The sequence below is a fragment of the Artemia sp. Qi Xiang Cuo genome, chromosome 1, assembly GCF_049724085.1.
Source record: "Artemia sp. Qi Xiang Cuo chromosome 1, ASM4972408v1, whole genome shotgun sequence".
NCBI classification, from domain to species: domain Eukaryota; kingdom Metazoa; phylum Arthropoda; class Branchiopoda; order Anostraca; family Artemiidae; genus Artemia; species Artemia sp. Qi Xiang Cuo.
This window is the reverse complement of record NC_142794.1, coordinates 29,683,036-29,702,598: the sequence shown is the minus strand read 5'-3', so window position 1 is coordinate 29,702,598 and position 19,563 is coordinate 29,683,036. Positions and strand designations below refer to the sequence as shown.

Genomic DNA, 19,563 nt, shown 5'->3' with positions numbered 1-19,563 from the left:
GTGATTTACTTTTTTCCCTAGGTAGCTAATTGCGTTCATTTGAAAGAATCTTTTACCTTTTCAGTCACTTGCCTAGTATTAAGCGACATTTTTTTTTTTTTTTTTTTTTTTTTTTTTTTTTTTTTTTTTTTTTTTTGTCAATCGTGGACATTGGTGAGTGGCTTGCTTTTGATTTTTTTTCTTTTTGGCTTCACAAATTTCCAATTTTGTTAGTTCTGATTTCATGTGTTGTTGGTTATTCCACGGTGTTTGGTTTATTATATCTTTCTTAATTCTTTCACTTTGGGTTTTCTTTTTCTATTTGTTTTCCACTTTGTTTCCTTTCATCATTTTGTTTTTACTCGATTTGTTTTGTTCAGAAAACATGAACGTCTTTTCTTGCAACTTTCTCTTACAGCACTGAAGGAGGGAAACGGTTTTCTTCCAGAAATATTCGTTTCTTTCGTCCGGTATTTACGTTGGCCTTCAAAAACCTCATTCTCGATCGTTATTTTTTTTGATTTTTATTCTCTGTTATGGCAGGCCAATGTAGTTTATGAAATTATCTTTCCTTTTTTTAATTCCCTCCCCCATCCCTGATATATAGTTTTTCCAAAATATATTTCTGCATACTCGCCTGTACTAAATACGAGCAAAACTGATCGTAGGGTATTGTTTCCAGTCGGGTTAGCTGCCCAAAACTCAGGATTTATCGTAAACTACATAGCGATTTCTGGCCGTTCAAATTTTTTTCCTCTACATACCGCTCTACATGAGACAAATATTAGGGTGTTCAGTACTTCCCTTTTCTGTTTGAACGATCAGTGGCCATTTTTATGTTTTTGGTATAAAAATGGACAATCCTTTTCAGGTTTAGTACTCCTGATGTTTTTTTTAAACCTAATGATTTGAGCAGAATAGGGGAAACTTATAAAAGTGAAAGCTGGCTCTAGTGCCAAAGAGAAAAAAAAAAATCTCAAACGCATTTGATGTTTGTTGGTGTTTTATTTCAGTGTAGTAAAAAGGCAAAATTAGCGTAATTGACAAAATTAGTCAAGTAATAAGTTTCTGACATCAATTCAAAAACACAACTAAGAAGTTTGAAAAAAACGCCAAGAGACACCAGACGTTAGATGGCATTGATGATAAATAACTCATACTCTTTGAATTTTAGCTAAAATTCAGACTCATAGACTCATAGACTCATTTATTTATAAACAACTATCGTAGCCGTGGCCGAAGCCCCGACTAAATGGCGCTGTTTAATACATTACATAAAACTGGTCACTGGCGGTTTAAATAACTGACAAAAAAAGGCACGAAAGAATTGCTGTGACGGGTTGTTCGACACTTTGGCGGCACTAGTTGATTTTTATGGCGGGTGTTGGCGGTGATAGGTGCAGGAGGGGGAAGCAACGAACGGTGTTTCTGGGACGAAAGAAGGGACTGCCCAAAATTGCACATTAACTGTAAGCGCCTATCACGCAACGTTGGCAGTCGTAAGGTACTAAGGGCAGCCTCATAAGAGTTGTATTTCGGGCCTAGTATCACTTTCACTGCCCGTTTTTGAATGGCTTCCAGATCTTCACTTAGGTATTCAATATTATGAGCCTGAGGGCCCCACACAGGACACGCATATTCAAGGATTGGGCGCACATACGTGACGTAAACCGTCTTCAGCTGACTTTGTGAGAAACCCAGTCGGCGCAAGGTAATTAGCGACTGTAATGCGTAACTACCTTTTTTCACCAGACCGGCGATGTGCGCGCTAAATGAACAGTCGTCACTGAAAGTAACCCCGAGAATCACTGAGGTTGAGGTAGTAGGGTACCAAGGAACCGGGCATGAGAGGTCACGCTTAAGCGGATTAAACCTCATGACTTTTGTTTTATTCATATTAAGCTGGAGGTCATTAATGCTACACGCCTCGAGAAAGGAGTTCCTGATCTCACTGCTGAACTGGGGATACACGTCTGACTTTTCAGCAAGATATTTCAGAAGTAGGGAGAGATCGTCCACGTATTTGAATCTGTCTTCAAACTCGAGGATAATGTAGTTAATTACCGCTAAAAACAAAAGAGCTGCCAGCTTAGTGCCTTGTGGTGCGCCACACGTTAGTTCAGCCCACTCAGAGTTTAAGTCACTAGGGAAGAGAGCATAGACACACTGACAGCGGTTACGCAGGAAGTCAACAACTAAGAGCAAAATATGCTTCCTAGCGCCCATCTTTTTGAGGTTATTTGCTGCTGTATAGTGGCGGATCAAGTCAAAAGCCTTACGATAGTCAACTAAAAGCAGGTCAACGAGGCTACTGCCTTTGTCCAACCACTCGGTAATCAGGTGGTAGAGACGTACTAGATAATGCGTCGTACTACTCCCTTTCAAGCAGCCGTACTGAAACGGATCAAGGGCTGGCTGAACTTGGGCTAGGAGCTCTCTATAAATAAAAGATTCAGTCACTTTAGCCATATTAGGCGTAATAGAAATCGGACGAAGCTGATTGCAGGACTTCGGGTCTTTGACTTTAGGTAAGACGCGGACGTAGGCTTTTTTCCAAGCACTCGGGAATTTGTGCTCCTTGAACGACTGATTGATCACTGATGAGAGTGGTTTTGCTAAAAACATAGAATATTCTCTTAAAAGTTTAACTGGCAATTCACCTGGGTAAGAAGCACAGTTGCTTTTTAACTTTTGAAGTTCTTTATACACCGCGAACTCTGATACTTCAACGATTGTATCTTCAGAGACGTCAGCAATGAGGGCTTCGATTTCGGCTTCAGTGAAGGACGGGTGAGTAGTACAGATTGAAGTGAAAAAGGCGTTCACTTCGGCTGATTTTATCAGCGTTTTATCGTCTTTCTGTATCTTAATTTCACTGGTGGTACGTTTACCGGTAAGACGCTTGACTTCAGAGTGCCACCTACGGGGCTCACCTTGAAGGAGAGGCGAGACTTTGTCATGAACGTACCTTTTCTGCGCTGCTCGTAACAGTTTAACAATGCGGTTACGAAGTTTGTTTGCTTGAACAATATCCCCACTGCGATGTAACTGGCAGCGAGTTAAGATAAGCTTCTTTAGATCGGGTGTTACCCAAGGTTTGTCAGTAACACTAACAGTTATTTTTTTCTCAGGGAAATGTTCGTGATATTTACATGACAGCAAAGAGTTGAAAGTATCAACTTTCTGGTCGATATCTGTCATAGAGCAAATCTCATCAAAGTCAAACGTCCCAATCCACTGTCCAAAGGAACGAATTGCCTCTTTAGTCATAGGTCGAGTGGTAATTTTTACTTTACGTGGTGCTGGAAGGCCAACTTTGGCCTTCCAAAGAAGTGTGTTATGGTCAGAGTTATGCAACGGACCGAGAGAGAAGGGTACTTCGTAATAATCGGGAATGTTCGTGAAAATAAGATCTAATATACTACCACTGACGTGAGTAGGGATTGAGACAACTTGCTTAAGGTCAAGCATGCTGGAGACCCATGCCTTATTAGTCTGATTGAAATCACCAGCGATTACAAAAGCAGGCGCTGCGTGTCTGCGGCGTAGGTCATCAGTGCAGTTTTGGATATACTGGATCAGTTCTTTTCTGTTCTTTGCACTTTCGGGGTAGTAAACTGCAGCTACAACCAAGCACGAATATCGCTTTGATAGGCGCTTTGGTTTACATTCGACCCAAATTACTTCATGGCATGATTCACTGGGCTGACTTAGTAATTTACAAGGTAAGTCTTCCCGAAAGTACAGTCCGACCCCACCGCCTCGTCGGTTAATCCCTCGGTCGCGTCTCGTATTAAAAAAACACTTGTACCCCTTGATATGCCCGGTTTCATCATTAATATCCCAACATTCTGTGATAACAGCAATGGGGGAACTCGTCTGTTTAAGAACTACTTCAAGTTCGTCGGTTTTATTGTTTAGTGATCGGGCATTACATACTAGGATATTGGGAAGTCTGCACTTCGACAAGAAAAACTCAGGTGTTAGGGGGTGGGGTACTTGACAGTGACGATACTGGGTCAGCGTACCACGGACGAAGCGAAGGAGGGATTTCACTAGGAGGGATGCAGTTAACTACTGTCAGAATACGTTCCCTTGCTGTACTGAGAGACCTCGCTCTGTTGTTAGAAACGAGAACAGGGATAGCACAATTTTTATTTCTTTGGCCTCCTCTTTTCCCTCTGTGGCTACGCTTGGATCGCTGTTGACTTGGATTGACATCTGGCGGCTTTCTCAACAGTCGAAAGAGCCTTAAGTTAATGAAAATAAAAGGCGCCACTGTCAGACGAGATGAATTCAGTTCGTATAAATCAGCTTTTCCGTACTTTAATGCCATCGTTATTGCACTAATGGAAACTATGACAGTCAAATTTTCGATTATTCATACCACCACAGCAGAAAAGAAACCATGAGAAAATTCACAAATAAAGCTATACTTGTACGACGCTCAGGCTGCTAGTTGAGCGCTCTGGAACGCCATCTCCAATTAAACTCCAAAATACAAAATAGATGGCGCTACTGTCAGCGAGATGAATTCAGTTCGTATAAGTCAGCTTTTCAGTTCTTTAATGCCATCATTAGTGCACTAATGGAAACTAGGAAAGTCAAATTTTCGATTACTTACACCATCACAGCAGAAAAACCACGAGAAAATTCACAAATCAAGCTATAATTGGACGACGCTCAGGCTGCTACTTGAGCGCTCTAAACGCCATCTCCAATCCCCCTTGAAATGAAGACTCCCTTGAAATGTTACGTAAGCCTGGAGCTCCCCTTGAAACGTAGGCAGACACCAATATTTGTTATCCTGACCAAAAAAAAACTAGAGTGAAAATGTCAGTTGCATCAGCTTTACTCCACACCCAAAATGATAACACAAAAATTACAAAAACGACACGAGCAATTTCACTGTCACAAAGCCAGAACACAGTCGCAAGAAGTTGCTTCATTCAGCCAAACAGAATACTAAATGCAATATTTATATCCACCACAACATATTTCAAATTTTTCGGGACGAAGAAGATAGAAGCTATTTTTTGTTGTAGATTTTGCGAACAATAGAATTAATGAGACCAACAGATTTATTTTGATGCTTTTTCCTTTAGAGCTAATTGACAAAAGGATAATACAGCGTGGTTACAATAACGTGACGATTATGTCACAAAGTTCTAACGTTACAACGTTAACAATAGTTTCAATGCCTAAAATGCCTAAATTTGCTAATACAAATTTTTTGGACCCAATACAATGCATCCGGAGCAATGTCCTTAGACGCTTCAACTGTATCTTTGATGTTATTTTTCGTTTACCTGAGAGCTTTGAAATATAGATTTTTGATTGTAAGAAACTTGCCTTTGGCATAAAAATAATTAAAAATATTGTCGAGCTATTAAGAGCGTTTGGTGTATAACGACCTTGCGATTAAGCACAGAGGAAAATAATTCTGCCCAAGCCAAAATACCAAATTCTCCTTTCTAAACGGTTGTTACAATTTACCAGTTTTTCCAAACTTAACCAGCAACCCTAAAGGGTACCACGTAATTATACCCTTTACCCTAAAGGGTATTTTTCCTCTTCTTTTATAGAAAAAAAGATCTTTAAAATGTCCAAAACACGGTAAAATAATCTTGTCGTAACGTAACTTGGACACGAATGTGCCTAAACAAATAAAATATGAAGGGTTTTTGAAAATCTCAAATATTTAATTGTCCATTGAACCAAATGAACCACAAAAAAAAACTGAATTGAGTATAAAATTAAAAATAATAAAAATACTGCGCAAAGTATTTCATTTTTTCTTTAATTTCAGTACTCAGGGCATCAATCATAAAACAGTGAAGAATATTGGAAGGAATGGGGGAGAGGGATGGTTAACAAGATTTTTTATTTACGAAGTACCAAGTGACAAAAGATTCAAGTCTAGAATGTGTTAAGCAGCAGCAATGCATTAACGAACTAAAGCAAATAGGGGAGGGATTGCAGCAAGAAACCTCCCAGTTATATGCAAGCTTCGGAGGTAAATAAATCAACAAAAAATAAAAGTATAGATAAAGATAAATAAAAAGATAAAGATTAAGAAAAAAGTAAAACAACCGAGGTGATACTCTGACCAATGCATAGTTGTCCAAATTAATAACCACAAACTAGTAAGTTCTAGCATTAAGAAAAACGAGAGAAACAACTTGCCCTCAGCAGCAATAACTGTACTTTTGACTTCTCCGATTGTTCCATTTGTAGTTGCACTGGTTGGCTTCTGAAATTTGGACGTAAAAACGTTAAGAGCCCAGCCTGTCCAAGTAGAGCTATTAGATGGATCCACTGTTTTCGAGTCTACTTTGGCTTCTAGAAAGACAATTTACACTAGCTTCTAGCATTAAAAATTAGTAAAAGAAACATGATTTAAACCAAGGGGCTAGTAATAAAGATCATAGCTTCCGAAAGAACCTAGGTAGCTTACTTGATCGAACCTTTTGCCTTGCCTATTTGGTGGCATAAAGAAGAGCGACAAGGAATTGACTCCAAAGGTTTCTGGTACCCCCCTTTCCCCTAGAACTGGTCTAAAGCCCCAATAAAAATTAGAAAAGTGAGGCATGTAAATGCCCTTTTTGGTAACTTGAGATTAGTTGAACCCCAAAAGGAGTTTCCTGATACTACTTACACTTTTACATGTGAGCATCTATCCAATGAATACTCTTTGCTTAAATGCTACTACTACTTCTGATAAAACTCATTCAAGTCCTAAGTCACCCGAGGCCAAAAAAGCTCCGTAAATTTTTCCTCCTCCCTCCCTTTAAGATCTCCATATATTACTATCTCCCACAGCTCTTAGTTTCTTTAAGTCTTTCATTGGAGGACTTCCAGCTATTTGTTCTATCCAGCAGGATTGAGATCATAAGAAAGGATTTAAAGGTAACTGGAACATCATGGAAGGGGGGGGGGGGGGTAAAAAGTGAAGCTATGAGTCGATTGGGTTGAAGGAGGATGCGCAGCTGTGTTGATCTCAGGTGCCAATGAGTTATTAGTTGCAGTGGCGCTATCCTTCATCTGTAAAACGTAAGCTAACCACCTTCACCTTTCTTTCATTAAAGCCATAGTCATTGAAACCAAACTACATTTTTTACACAGCTCATTGTTCTATACAAAATAATACAAACGAGAATGAAGAACTATCAATTGACTAGTCTGCTAGAAAACATTAAGTCGATGCATCTCCGATTCATCGAAGCTCTTGAACTATCTCCATTTCAGGGCCACATTTGACAACGGTCATTACAATGGGTTCTAGTACCCTAATACAAGTTCTAAGACTTGTCTTAGAATTCCTCAAAACTTCTCTCACTTGCCAAAAAACTTTCCATACCTTGTTTATTCTACTTTTAAAGCTTCACTGGATCTAACATCCTTAATAATAATACTGCAATTTTTCCTTAGGGAAAGAAAAGAAAACTTTTATCATTGAAATCTATCATTACCAATTAAACTAATATCTTTTTTGTAGGGCCAGCTTCCAAGCTTAATGTGGTTAAGAACTCAATGCATTTGGATTAATTTGAGAACTGGCCCATTTTCTTTATCCATTTTTTATATTTCGAAATGATATTTTGCCCTTTTATTATTTAATGAACCCCATGGTCGTAGTAAAGAATTGGAGTCATGATAGATTAAATTAAAAAAAACAAGTTTTTTTTTAACTGAAAGTAAGGAACGACGTTAAACTTAAAACGAACAGAAATTATTCAGTGTATGAAAGGGGCTGTCCCCTCCTCAACGCCTCGCTCTTTGCGCTAAAGTTTTTCATTGTTAAAAAAAATAGAGTTGTGAGAAAGTCAAGACTTGGATTCAAGATAGACAAGGTATTCAAGGCTATTATCATAGCCCTTAATTATTATCATAGCCCTTGATTATTATCAAAATAATAAGGATATCTTTTATCTCCTTGGAATCACGTGCTTATAATAACTAATTTTTAACCTAAAATACCGCTTTCCTTTATAGTTCATCATGTACCCGTTATCTTGACAGTCTGGGAAAAAAGAATTTTGCTTTTCATTACCCCTAATTACTACAACTTCAGCTTTGAATTCTAATTTACTTCTGAGGATCAAGAACTTTTGTACCCTAAAATACTACTTTCCCTCATAACTTACCACGAAAATTACGGACTAATCAATACTAAATATCTAGGCAGTCTGGTAAAACAGACATTCTTGCTTTTCAATCCCAGTGCCTACTACGACTATCAATGCAACCACTATTACCATATATCTATCATGGAAAACACTTTCAAATATTATAACTTAAAAATTGTCAAAATTTCTGGGATTGATTCGCCAAGTTAAAAGCCTAGTCTCACAGAAATTTATTCGCTTGCTTTATTTCACTATTTTTACTCGTACATATCCTATGGTTGCTTTGTATGGCCAAGCAATTTTGTGCCATACTATAACAAAATCTATGGTTTGAACCCCCCCCCCCCTCTAAATGTTTGTCCAACTCGTAAAAATGTAACAAAAATGAAAATAAACAAATTTTTGATGTTTTAAATTTTTTCTGTAGAACTCCCCCCCCCGAAAAAAAATCCTTGATACGGCCTTGATCATGCTATAATTACCTTTGTAGCCTAAATACCACTTCCCCATGCTATAAGTACTTTTGTGCCATACTAAATACCACTTCATAATTCACCGAGGACCTAATTATCTTGGCAGTCTGTGAAAGCAAAAAATTTAATTTTTCAATCCCAATAACTACCACCACTAAGTGGTGAACTTGAAAATTTACTTTTACAGATAAAGCTATTTTGTAACCGCTACTTTTTGTAACTACTCTTTGTAACTACTACTTTTCTTATGTAACTACTTTTGTAACTAGTAATTTTCATCCCATAATTTACAATGTACCCGTCGTCTTCGCAATCTTGGAAAGCAGAAATTTCTGTCTTTCAACCCAAGTACGCACTACCAATTTAGTGATGTACTTTTAATTTAATTTTGTGGATCAAGTACTTTTTTGGCCTAAAACATCGCTTTCAATCATAGTTTATAATATACCCGTTGTTGCCGTAGTCTAGGTAGGTAGAATTCCTTTCGACATATACTACCAATGAAGAGTTCTTGAAGCATATCCAGCGGATTCTATATTTTCTTTAACATGTATAATGACAACAGGAAAAGATGAACAAAACTTATTTTTCAGTTTATTTAATGGGCAAGTTTTATTTGATACAAGTACTTTTGAGTGTGGAATTCAAACATGTTTTTCACAACTCTTGTGGCATGCTCAGGGATTGCTCTAATAAATACAGTTGTATCTTCACGGTAGGGAAAAACTAATTACAATAAAAAATATGTCAGATTAGCAAGTTTTTCTCTTTCAGGTTCAAAAAGTTGGTTTGTTTCTCTTATAAAAACATTATATTTTCAATTTTTCTTCTTTCTTGAAACTATATCGGTAAAAAAGCAACAAGAAAAAAAAGAAAAAAAAGAAGAAAAATATGGAACGACAAAAGAAGAAAAAAATATATCGATAAATGAGAAGCAGATGGTAAGAGGAACAAAGAATGTCAGGTTTATTTTAATTACAAGAAACGACGATTTTGTGTATATGTGTGCCTACAATTAAAAATTGAGGAAGAATATCAAGGTTGTCTGAAGGAAAGGAGACTTACTTAAAAAAAACTTAGTAAGCTAGGCCTAAATTTTAGTTTCATATGTTTTAGCGTATTTTTCCATATAATTTTTCAAAACAGAGAATCTACAGATGTCGCAGAAGTTTTAATAGAAAATACCAAGAAGAATTGAAATGTTCGACGAATGATACCAAAATTTCGTTTTTGACATATAGTCTAGTTACGATAGATGGAAAGACTCCACTGTTGATACAACCGATTTTTGAGAGTAGTACACACATAATTTTATAGAAAAGAAGTTCGCATTATAAGTATTTTCAGCTATTCGACGGCTAATCTCCCTAGCTTGCTAATTATCAGTGGAAACGTCCCTGAGGCGTATTTATTGTAAAGGAAAAAAAGAGGACGAGAGAAGAAAGGTCGAGAAAGAGAGAGAGAGAGAGAGAGAGAGTGAAAGAAAGAGAAAAGAAAGGGTCTAATAATCCGGGATGAAATAAAATTTCAAAGAAAGAGGGAGAGAGAGAGAGAGAGAGAGAGAGAGAGAGAGAGAGAGAGAGAGAGAGAGAGAGAGAGAGAGAGAGAGAGAGAGAAAGAGAGAGTGAAAGAAAGAGAAAAGAAAGGGTCTAATAACCCGGGATGAAATAAAATTTCAAAGAAAGAGGGAGAGAGAGGGAGATAGAGAGAGAGAGAGAGAGAGAGAGAAAGAGAAAGAGAGAGAGAGAGAGAGAGAGAGAGAGAGAGAGAGAGAGAGAGAGAGAGAGAGAGAGAGAGAGAGAAAGAGAGAGAGAGAGAGAGAGACAGAGAGAGAGAGAGAGAGAGAGAGAGAGAGAGAGAGAGAGAGAGAGAGAGAGAGAGAGAGAGAGAGAGAGATAGAGAGAAAGAGAGAAAGAGAGAGAGAGAGAGAGGATCTTGCTATTTGAGCAATACCATAGCTTTGCTTGAGTGAAGGATCCTCTGAGACTTTTTCCAATCGTGTTAAGTAGATTTTTACGACTTTAAGCACATGGTCCCTAACTTCCTTTTCGGGATCGATTGTGGAAGCACATAAACTAGGCAATACTTTCGTAGCTGCATCCTCGAGTGTAAAGAAACTAAGAGACGCTAACAGTGCAAGTACACCTGAAATAAGATTAGACTCCTTTGATATTAGACTCACAGACTATCTATAAAATGAATATTTACATCTAGTTCAAGCTACATATAAAACAAGATACCTGAAATCTTCTTTCGACTATTCCATCATCCAAACAAGGTTGTAAATAAATTGGATGATTTTAATAATTTAAATAAATTGGAAATAAATTTAATTTATTATATATTGAAAATAAATTGGAAATAAATAATAATTTAAATAATAATTGTAAATAAATTGGATGAGTAAATAAATTGGACTCCGGGGAAAAGTTAAAAGAAAACTTGAAAACAAATGAGCAGTGGCAAAATAATTTCAGAAAATTGACAGAAATGAGCTGTACTCCAAAACCTTCAAAACCCTCCCTGAGGCCAATTCTAGATGAGTAAAAAAGAAATGTAATATTCAGTAAATAATAATATTTTATGGTTTTTGAACATATTTAAATATATCTTTATATTGAGAGTCACTGGCTATCAAGATACACAGACAGAAACTATACGGTAGTGTATGAATATTTATGTATCTATTTTTTCTTGAAACGGCTCGATAATTTTTTCTGAAAATTATCAAACTAACATTTTCTGACCTGGAAAAGCGGAAAAGGATGAATTTCACTAAAGTGACGGGGAACGGAGAAAACAAAAACCTTGATTATGTCAACAAACTGGGCATCGGACTCCTTTGTTTGATGGTAAAAAATTTTCGGGTTGATCATCTCTGCTCTAACACCGCATCTCATGCGCATAATTATGGTGCAGCATAGCAGACTCCCTCCAGGATTACAAGTTACCTCAAGTGGCTGAAGCTATTGCATCATATTTTTTTTTATTTAAGCCTTTCTACAGACCTAGAAATTTTGTTTTGAGTTTGGTCCTATTTATGTCGTTTATAAAACCCAAGGCATTTGTCATAAACAGTCCAGATTTTCCCGCCTTTGCACTTACCAGGAATATCAATTAGGAGAAGTATTGACCCATAGAGTTTAGAAAATTCCTTCCCTTTCATATCTTTGCTGAAGGACGTTCGATACCGTAAATCTCATTTTGCGAGTCTCAGTATCGGCTGACAGTCTCAAAGGCAAAAGGCCCATTAATAAATTCGCCAGCACCACAGGGAGCTTCCGAATTAATTTTGGTAAACATTGATAGGGGGTCTTAAATGAGTCCCAAGTTCGAAAAGCTAACAAGAGGCTAGTTTAAAACAAAAAAAAATCTATAGTCTCTTACTAATTATCAAGCACAACGCTGTCTAATCAATGTAAATACAGCATAAATAATGTGCATCCTGTGCCCGCAAAAATTTCAATCAAAGCAGTTAACACAATAGGAAATTTCCAAAGCTGTCAAATTATTCAATGATGCTTCATTTGAGCTGATTTCTAAAGTATCCCAAGCAGGCATAAAAGAATATTTTAGGGACTGCCCTTTCTTGAACTTTAAAAAGAAAATTCTGCTCCGTTCAATCATATAAATAAACTTATGCATTCTAATGATGCAAGTTTCATTGAATCTGTATATCTTTATCACTGGCACAAGCAGGGAAAGTTAAATGGTTTTTCTAAGATCCCGGGGAAAGTATGTGTCGGCTTTTAGTTTTCTGTCGTTATTCGGATCTCTCATCAAAGCTAGACAAGTTATGGCAAGAAAGCCCAATCAATTCTGTACAGTTTAGCCACAAAAACTAAAAAGGCTTGAACAGCCTTAAAAAAACGAAACATATAAAAATTGCACTAAGAGACTTTTCTTGTGTGAATTAGGGTATGGGGGTATGTATTTCCGCCACAGGGGGGGGGGGGGGGTATACACCGAACACTTTTTTTTTTTTGTCTAATTCACTTCACCGAGCAAACCTTGGTTCCCTGGTGCTTACTCGTAAATTAGACTTTTTTTTTTAGTTTAGAACACATCTCGAAATTACTCGTAGAACTTACAGTGCCATTATTATTCATAGTTGTTATTTAAGAAATAGAAGCCACTCATGGCGCTGGAGTACCCTGTAAGTTTATATCTTATTATATTCTTCATATTCTCCCTTAAGTTAACATTTTAAATTAATAAATTTTCTAAATAAAAAAGACAAATCGAACCCTCAAAGGATACTTATAAGAAGAAGTATCCCAACGTCCCAGGGATACACAAGACAATAGCAATAAGGTTCTCGGGGAGGTATTCTCATATTACATACAAAAATACTACAAGAAAGGCGGCAATAAAAAAAAAGGTGATGTTCACTTATTTTACTTTTTTAATTAGATTAAGTTAAATTTTAATTTGACTAAAATAGAAAATAAAACATAAAAAAGGCTAAACACAGAAAAATAACGAGTGAATCTAATAGTGAAAAAGCAAATCAAGTGATGAAAATCAACTAAAAAAGAAAAATAAAAGGTCGCAAAGTTGAGCAAATTCCTCTTGTGCTTTCGGTCTTCTATTTTCCATGTCTACTCTGCAATTAGTTATAACATTACCCGAGAAAACAAACTTACATAATCCACCTATAAGCTACCATTCTTGGATGTTGCTCTTTTGATTCGTTTTTTACTGCTCATAGAAAGGCATGGATTCCTCCTCGACAGGCAATTTAAAGTTTATTTTTGAGATAAAGCCAAGTTACTAGTCAAATATTGTCACTAGTCAAATATTATCAAACCTGAATCTCATAGTCTTTTCAGTCTTAGAGTAAGTTCTATAGGACTCAAGATCAAATTCTTATTTCAGAAAAGCAAGGATTTATCCGATTAGAAGGGACGCAGTTAAAATTTAAATCAATAGAATCATCACCAGCTATATGTTCTACTGAGAGAAGCTGAAGAAGAGAAAAAAGACAATGTACATACTGGATCATTAAAATAGCTGAAGTCGGCTCAAGGGGGCCTATATAATATATTCCAGGATCAAACCAAACTGTTTAAGTCTGCGTTGTTCCGTCAAAATTTTTTTATACTTGCAGATTTTAAAAATGGTTTTAACAGACAAAAAACGAAGTCAGAGTAAAATGATCAACTAGAATATTTAATTCTTGACCCCGCCCCCCCCCAAAAAAAAAATTGTTCAATGGTATACTAGTAATTGTAGATAGAGTTTTGCATGGAAAAAAAGTCAAAATACTTGCCAGCTGTCCTAGTTGGTGGAAAACTGTCCTTTAGCGACCTTGTAAAAGCCGATATTAGCACTTTTTTTCGTGTTTCAGGATGCAGATAGGGTGCTATTTTCCCTAAGCATACTGTAGTGTTTGCCCGAATCCCACCCTATAAAAGAGAAAAAAAAATGAGAAAAAAAAACAAACAAAAATAACAAGAAAACGATGTTACCAAAAACAAAGCGCATTCAAAAATCTTACACCACTGACAATAATATTTCCAGGCTTTTTTCCTTTTGTGGCGTGACTTTTTTCTCCTCTTTGAATGATAACCTACATACTGTGTTAATACTTCGCGAAACAGAGCAAATTTCCATCCTGTAAAATAGCCGTTTCTTGAAAATATATTCCTATCAACCTTCTTTTCAATTAGGAAAGGAGTCTATCTGGCCATTCTTTCTCCTGTTTCTACGGCAATCAAAATCGTCTCTTGTTTGAATACGCTTCAAGTTAACAAAATACAAAGTGGGTTTTGTAAAACATTCAAGGGTGTAAAAAATTATTTTACAATCCAAGATATATGTAGTTCTTATGCAAAAGCTATTTTACTTTCGAATATTCTATTATTCCATTGCAAGAACAAGCAATGAAACCTCAGACTTGAATAAAAAAAAAAAAAAAACAAACAGAAAATGTGTAATGTTCGTACTCCGCTGCCACGACTGTTTGCACTGGTAGCCACGGCTGCCACCAGATATTGGCGCGAAAATGGTGCTACACCACTTACTGGAGGGGAAGCCTCGATGGCGCCAAATATTGTAATGGAATGCCCGCGATCACCACCACCGTTCCGTAAATATAGAGTATGTTAGTACCCTTTTTACGGTATACTCTTCTCCATGGTATGGTAACGTGATCGAACTGTCAAACGGCCAAAATCTAGGCCAAGGGTGCCCCAACCTGGGTCACCACGAATATCTCTAACATTGCGTAAGGGTGGGCCTTAGATTTGCCCCAACCAATACGCTAAATCAACATTCAAATCCCTGGCTTCTTTTGCGTAATATTGTCTTTCAATAGCCCAGATCCGGAAGACAAAAATAGAACTTAACTTCAAAGCTTACTTATTGCGAAAGAATCTAGCTTAGCAACAAGAGTTTAAATTACAAATGAAAATTATCCTATAGGCAAACATAATTATGGCAAAGAATTCAGGCCATTTATATGAAAGGAAAAAGAACAAGGGGTGGCACCACAACATGTAACTTGTTCCCCCATGAAGTAGCAATTGCAAATTTTAGTTTTAAGATTTATTTAGAGCAAAACTTCACTAACTATTTTTAGTTTATTTCCCACAATTCCATTGACTCCTAAGTTTTCTATACATGTATCTGCTGCAAACTCACTAGACTGTAATGTAGACGTAGATGTAATGGTTATAAACTATTACGGAAAGTCCTTGTTGCAGCGGATTCAAGAGAAATGAACGTAATGAAGTAAGCATAAGAACAAATTAGCGTAATTCTGTAATCCCCTTTACATTTCAAGGTAGATGAATAAATCAAATAGTTTTTTTTGTATCAGCATGATCATCAATATTTAATTTCTGGCCAAGAAAAAGCTAGATTAAATTTAACTTGCTTTTGCACATCAAATCGATGAGAAAAATTTCAGGGTTTTGAAAAAAAAGAAAAAAAATGATGTTAGATGAGCAATGGATACCTTACTGGTTTGGTACCGGTTAATTGGCCTTTCGCCGGTGACCGTTTCTCATTTCACTTGCCACTATCTAACGGTGTTCCGCCTACAACTGGCAAGCTACGGACCCTTCAATTTACTTCTTTGTTGAGTTGCTTTTTCTTTTAGAATTAAAACAGTATCTCTCTTGAGAAACAATGGTCGGCACTTCCAAAGACCATCTATTATAAAAAAAACCTTAAAACACTAGATAAGATATTAAACTTCATTTGGAAATTACCAATGGTCGGTTCAAATATTACATTGATTTGGCATAGTTTTTTTAAGTGGCCGCAGTTTGGCAAACTGGAGACCTCTACTTTGGGGTACTTAGAAATTACAGGACAAAACTATTTATATAGAATTGAAGATTTTCAAATTCAAATTTTCAGATTCTACCTTATGTAATTTATTCAAAATATTAACCAAAAATATTTTAGTCATAGGGTGTCCTTACCTCTAGATCTCGTCCTTGAAGCCTAGCAAAATGCTTGAGAACTTCTTCATCCAGGTTCTTGTAGTTCAATTTCGGAGCAAGAGGTAGCATGGCCTAAAGTTATTAAAATAAATTAGAGTAATTGAAAGTAAATAAAAGTAAATAAAATAAATTCATTTCAGTTACAAATCTACCGTACTCTACCTATACCACTTGATAAATTTACGAAATTTATGTAGCAGTAAATAGTCCTGTGCTTGTTTCAAAGTGCTACTCAGAAAATAATGTTCCAAAATTTAGGAATTTTATTAAATGGCAGGGGAAAAATCACAACTAAATAGCGGTTTTAAGCAATACTCTTTCTGGAGGAAGGGTGATTAGAAAAACCATAGGTTTGTTTAATATCCTCAATCCATCCCCTATGTGAAGGCACCATGAGCAATACAAGATTTCTTTATCCTGTCCTGTAGTTATTATAATTATAATTTACACTTTTATATTGCTTTGTTAGACACTGCATAGAAATTGATCCTCCCCCTGGGTAAAGCGCCCTGATCTAGGCAAGTTCTCTTTTTCCTGTCCTGTAATTATTATTACTACTCTTTACACTTTTTTCTTGTTTTGCGAGACAAAAAATATAGAAATTGAAAAAATCTATGAACAAAAAACTTAGTATAGTCTACTAACACCAAAAGTCTACTTACCATGAAAAAAAAACAACTTTTTTTTTAACTTCAAATCAAGACCTGATAGTTTAAAAACAGATCCTTTTATTTTGTGATAATATATTTCCTCAAGGTTCCTCTTGAACTGAAGACAGCAGAGTGGGGGTATTTGATGAAACAGTTCCCTATTGTGTTGGGTTCCCACATAACTCAACCACCCGAACTTCAACTGCCACTTAACTCAACTACCTTAAATTCAAGCACAAAACAACTCAACCACCGCATAGCTCAACCACCCTGTACTTCAACTGCCAATTAACTCAACTACCTTAAATTCAAACACCAAACAACTCAACCAACGCATAGATCAACCACCCTGAACTTCAACTGCCACTTAACTCAAATAACTTAAATTCAAGCACCAAGTAACTCAACTACCGCATAGCTCAACCACGCTGAACTTCAACTGCCACTTAACTCAACTACCTTAAATTCAAGCACCAAACAACTCAACCAGCGCATAGCTCAACCGCCCTGAACTTCAACTGCCACTTAACTCAGCTATCTTAAAATCAAGCACCAAACAACTAAACCGCCGCATAGCTCAACCACCCTGAACTTAAACTGCCGCTTAACTCAACTATCTTAAATTCAAACACCAAACAACTCACCTACGACATAGCTTAACCACCCTGAACTTCAACTGCCACTTAACTCAGCTATCTTAAATTCAAGCACCAAACAACTCAACCACCGCATAGCTCAACCACCATACTGCTCAGATCTGTTTCAACGTTTTGTCTCATGAGAGATTATTTAATATATTGATTTAAAAAAGGAGCAAAAACATTGCAATTGGTGCAATTTTTCTCAAGAGCAAAACGGGACTCAAAGAGAGAGACTTGACTCCAGAGAGGAAAATGCGTTTGGGCAAGTCAGATTTATTTTTCTGCTATTTCTTCATCCTTAACAACTGTAAACGTTTTTATCTTCTAAACTTATTTCAGCTTCAATCTGACCACAAGCACTGGGGGACGCACAAACACTGGAAGAAAATATTGATACATCACTAAAGTTAACAATATTCTTCTTGGGAGGGCGGAGGGGGAGGAAATCTACAGAAAGTTAATGGAAAACACGTCCTTGTGGGAATTTTTAAATTGAAAGCATCTTTTCACACTTGCATATGAGCAATTGCTTTCAGGTATCTCTTTATTTTTTTTTCTTCCTGAGGGTATGTTTGAACGTGTTTTGAAAGTGGTTGTGCAAGTATTTTACATTTTGACAATTTCTGACCCTGATGCTGAGCAGCCTGTGATACCACTAATTATGTCACTGTGCTGTTCACTGAACAACAACGTCATGCTTTAGCCCATCAAAGAGCATTCAGAGACTTGCATGAGCGCAGATGAACATACCATTAAGAGCATTGTGGAAACCCTCAGTGGTATTCGTAATTCTTGGCTCAAGCCACCAGAGGCTAAAACAGCTATGCATGCTCCTCCTCCATCCCAATCTATTCAAAGCCTCCCTATTTACACCCTCCCAGGAAGTTTTCATTACCCTTAAAACTTTCCTTACGACATTTTCCCACGCCGATCTGGGACGACCTGCTTTTCGTTTGGCCCAAGACGCTTGGCCGAAAAGGATGGACAATCTTTGTCAATCTGCTTTCTTTCTTCCCCAAAACATGCCCTAGTCATCTCAACCTTTCTCTCATTATAGCCCTAGGAAGCGGGATTAGAACACACTTTCCGCACAATCTACTGTTTGAAATACGGTCAGTCAGCCGGGTGCCCAAAACAATCCGTAGGCAGTTTCTCTGGAAAACATCTAGCAAATCTTCCTCCGTTTTTTGGAGCACCCATTTTTTAGAACCATACTTGACTATTGTCATCACTGTTGCTTCCAATATTCTAATGTATGTTCGCAGATTTATCTTCTTGTTCTTCCAAACTTTTTTCAACTGGGAAAAAACACCATGGGCCTTGGCTGTTCTACCTTTAACATATTCACTGCACACACCGTTCTTATTAATCCGCTTATCGATCTTCCCGTAATCAAACATCATTTTTTCATCTTGGTTTTCTATAGAAGGAATGGAAGTGGAATCTAAGTGGAATATTGCCTTTCAAAAAAGAAAAAAAGAAAAGAAAAAAAGAAAGAAAATCAAACATTAAAGCGATAAAACTATTTTTACATTCAAGATGCAATGTAAAAATCTAATTTTCTAATGTAAACTCTTGTTTTCTAAGTTTTCTAATGGAGTCTTAACTTTTTTTTTAGGAAGCAAAATATATGAAGACTTTTGAATTGTGAAAATATACCCTTAACAATATACCCTTTTACTGGCCTTGCTGTTCTTTTTTTAATTCAAGCGTGAATTGTCGGTTTCTCGATTAGAAATTATAGTGACAATTTTAAAAATTTCAAACTTTTTCATTGCCAAATACTTTCAAGCTTTTATTATTAATGTAATTTTAAATAAATTATCTTTGAACCGCCTATCAAACAGTTCGTGGTAACGAACTACAAGTAAGAAGCGACCCGCCTCAATAGTAACTTTTTTTTTCACAAGTGACAATAGTGACTTTCCAAAGAAGAAAAGCACAAATTTGAAAAACTATTCATATTCATAAGAAGATTATCGGTTGCATAAATTACACATTTTACAATTACACGTGGACAACTAATCTACGGCTTACACTGTAGATACTCCTATAGACTAATTGACCAAAATTCAAAACCACATACCATTAGGTTCTGATTATCACACTTGCATACATCTCCAACTACCTTCTTCTTACTAAACTATTCAATGATAGAATAGTGGCAATTTAGATATTTAATGGTTGAGTTAAGTAGAGGTTGAGCTATGCGGTGTATGGGTTTAAGGTGGTTGAGT

At 36.6% G+C, this 19,563-nt stretch overlaps 1 protein-coding gene across 5 annotated transcripts in view; it reads right to left on the bottom strand.

Moving 5' to 3' along the window:
- Positions 1-19,563, bottom strand: part of yata (N-terminal kinase-like protein yata) — an 88,789-nt gene that overhangs the window by 14,108 nt on the left and 55,118 nt on the right. For all 5 annotated transcript variants that reach the window (XM_089094402.1, XM_089094392.1, XM_089094429.1 and 2 more), the window contains exons 10-13: positions 16,015-16,107; positions 13,854-13,989; positions 10,535-10,726; positions 6,166-6,321 (exon numbers count right to left, since the gene is read on the bottom strand). In XM_089094402.1, the coding sequence (XP_088950528.1) occupies positions 6,166-6,321; positions 10,535-10,726; positions 13,854-13,989; positions 16,015-16,107 (577 nt within the window). The remainder of the gene's footprint in view (positions 1-6,165; positions 6,322-10,534; positions 10,727-13,853; positions 13,990-16,014; positions 16,108-19,563) is intronic.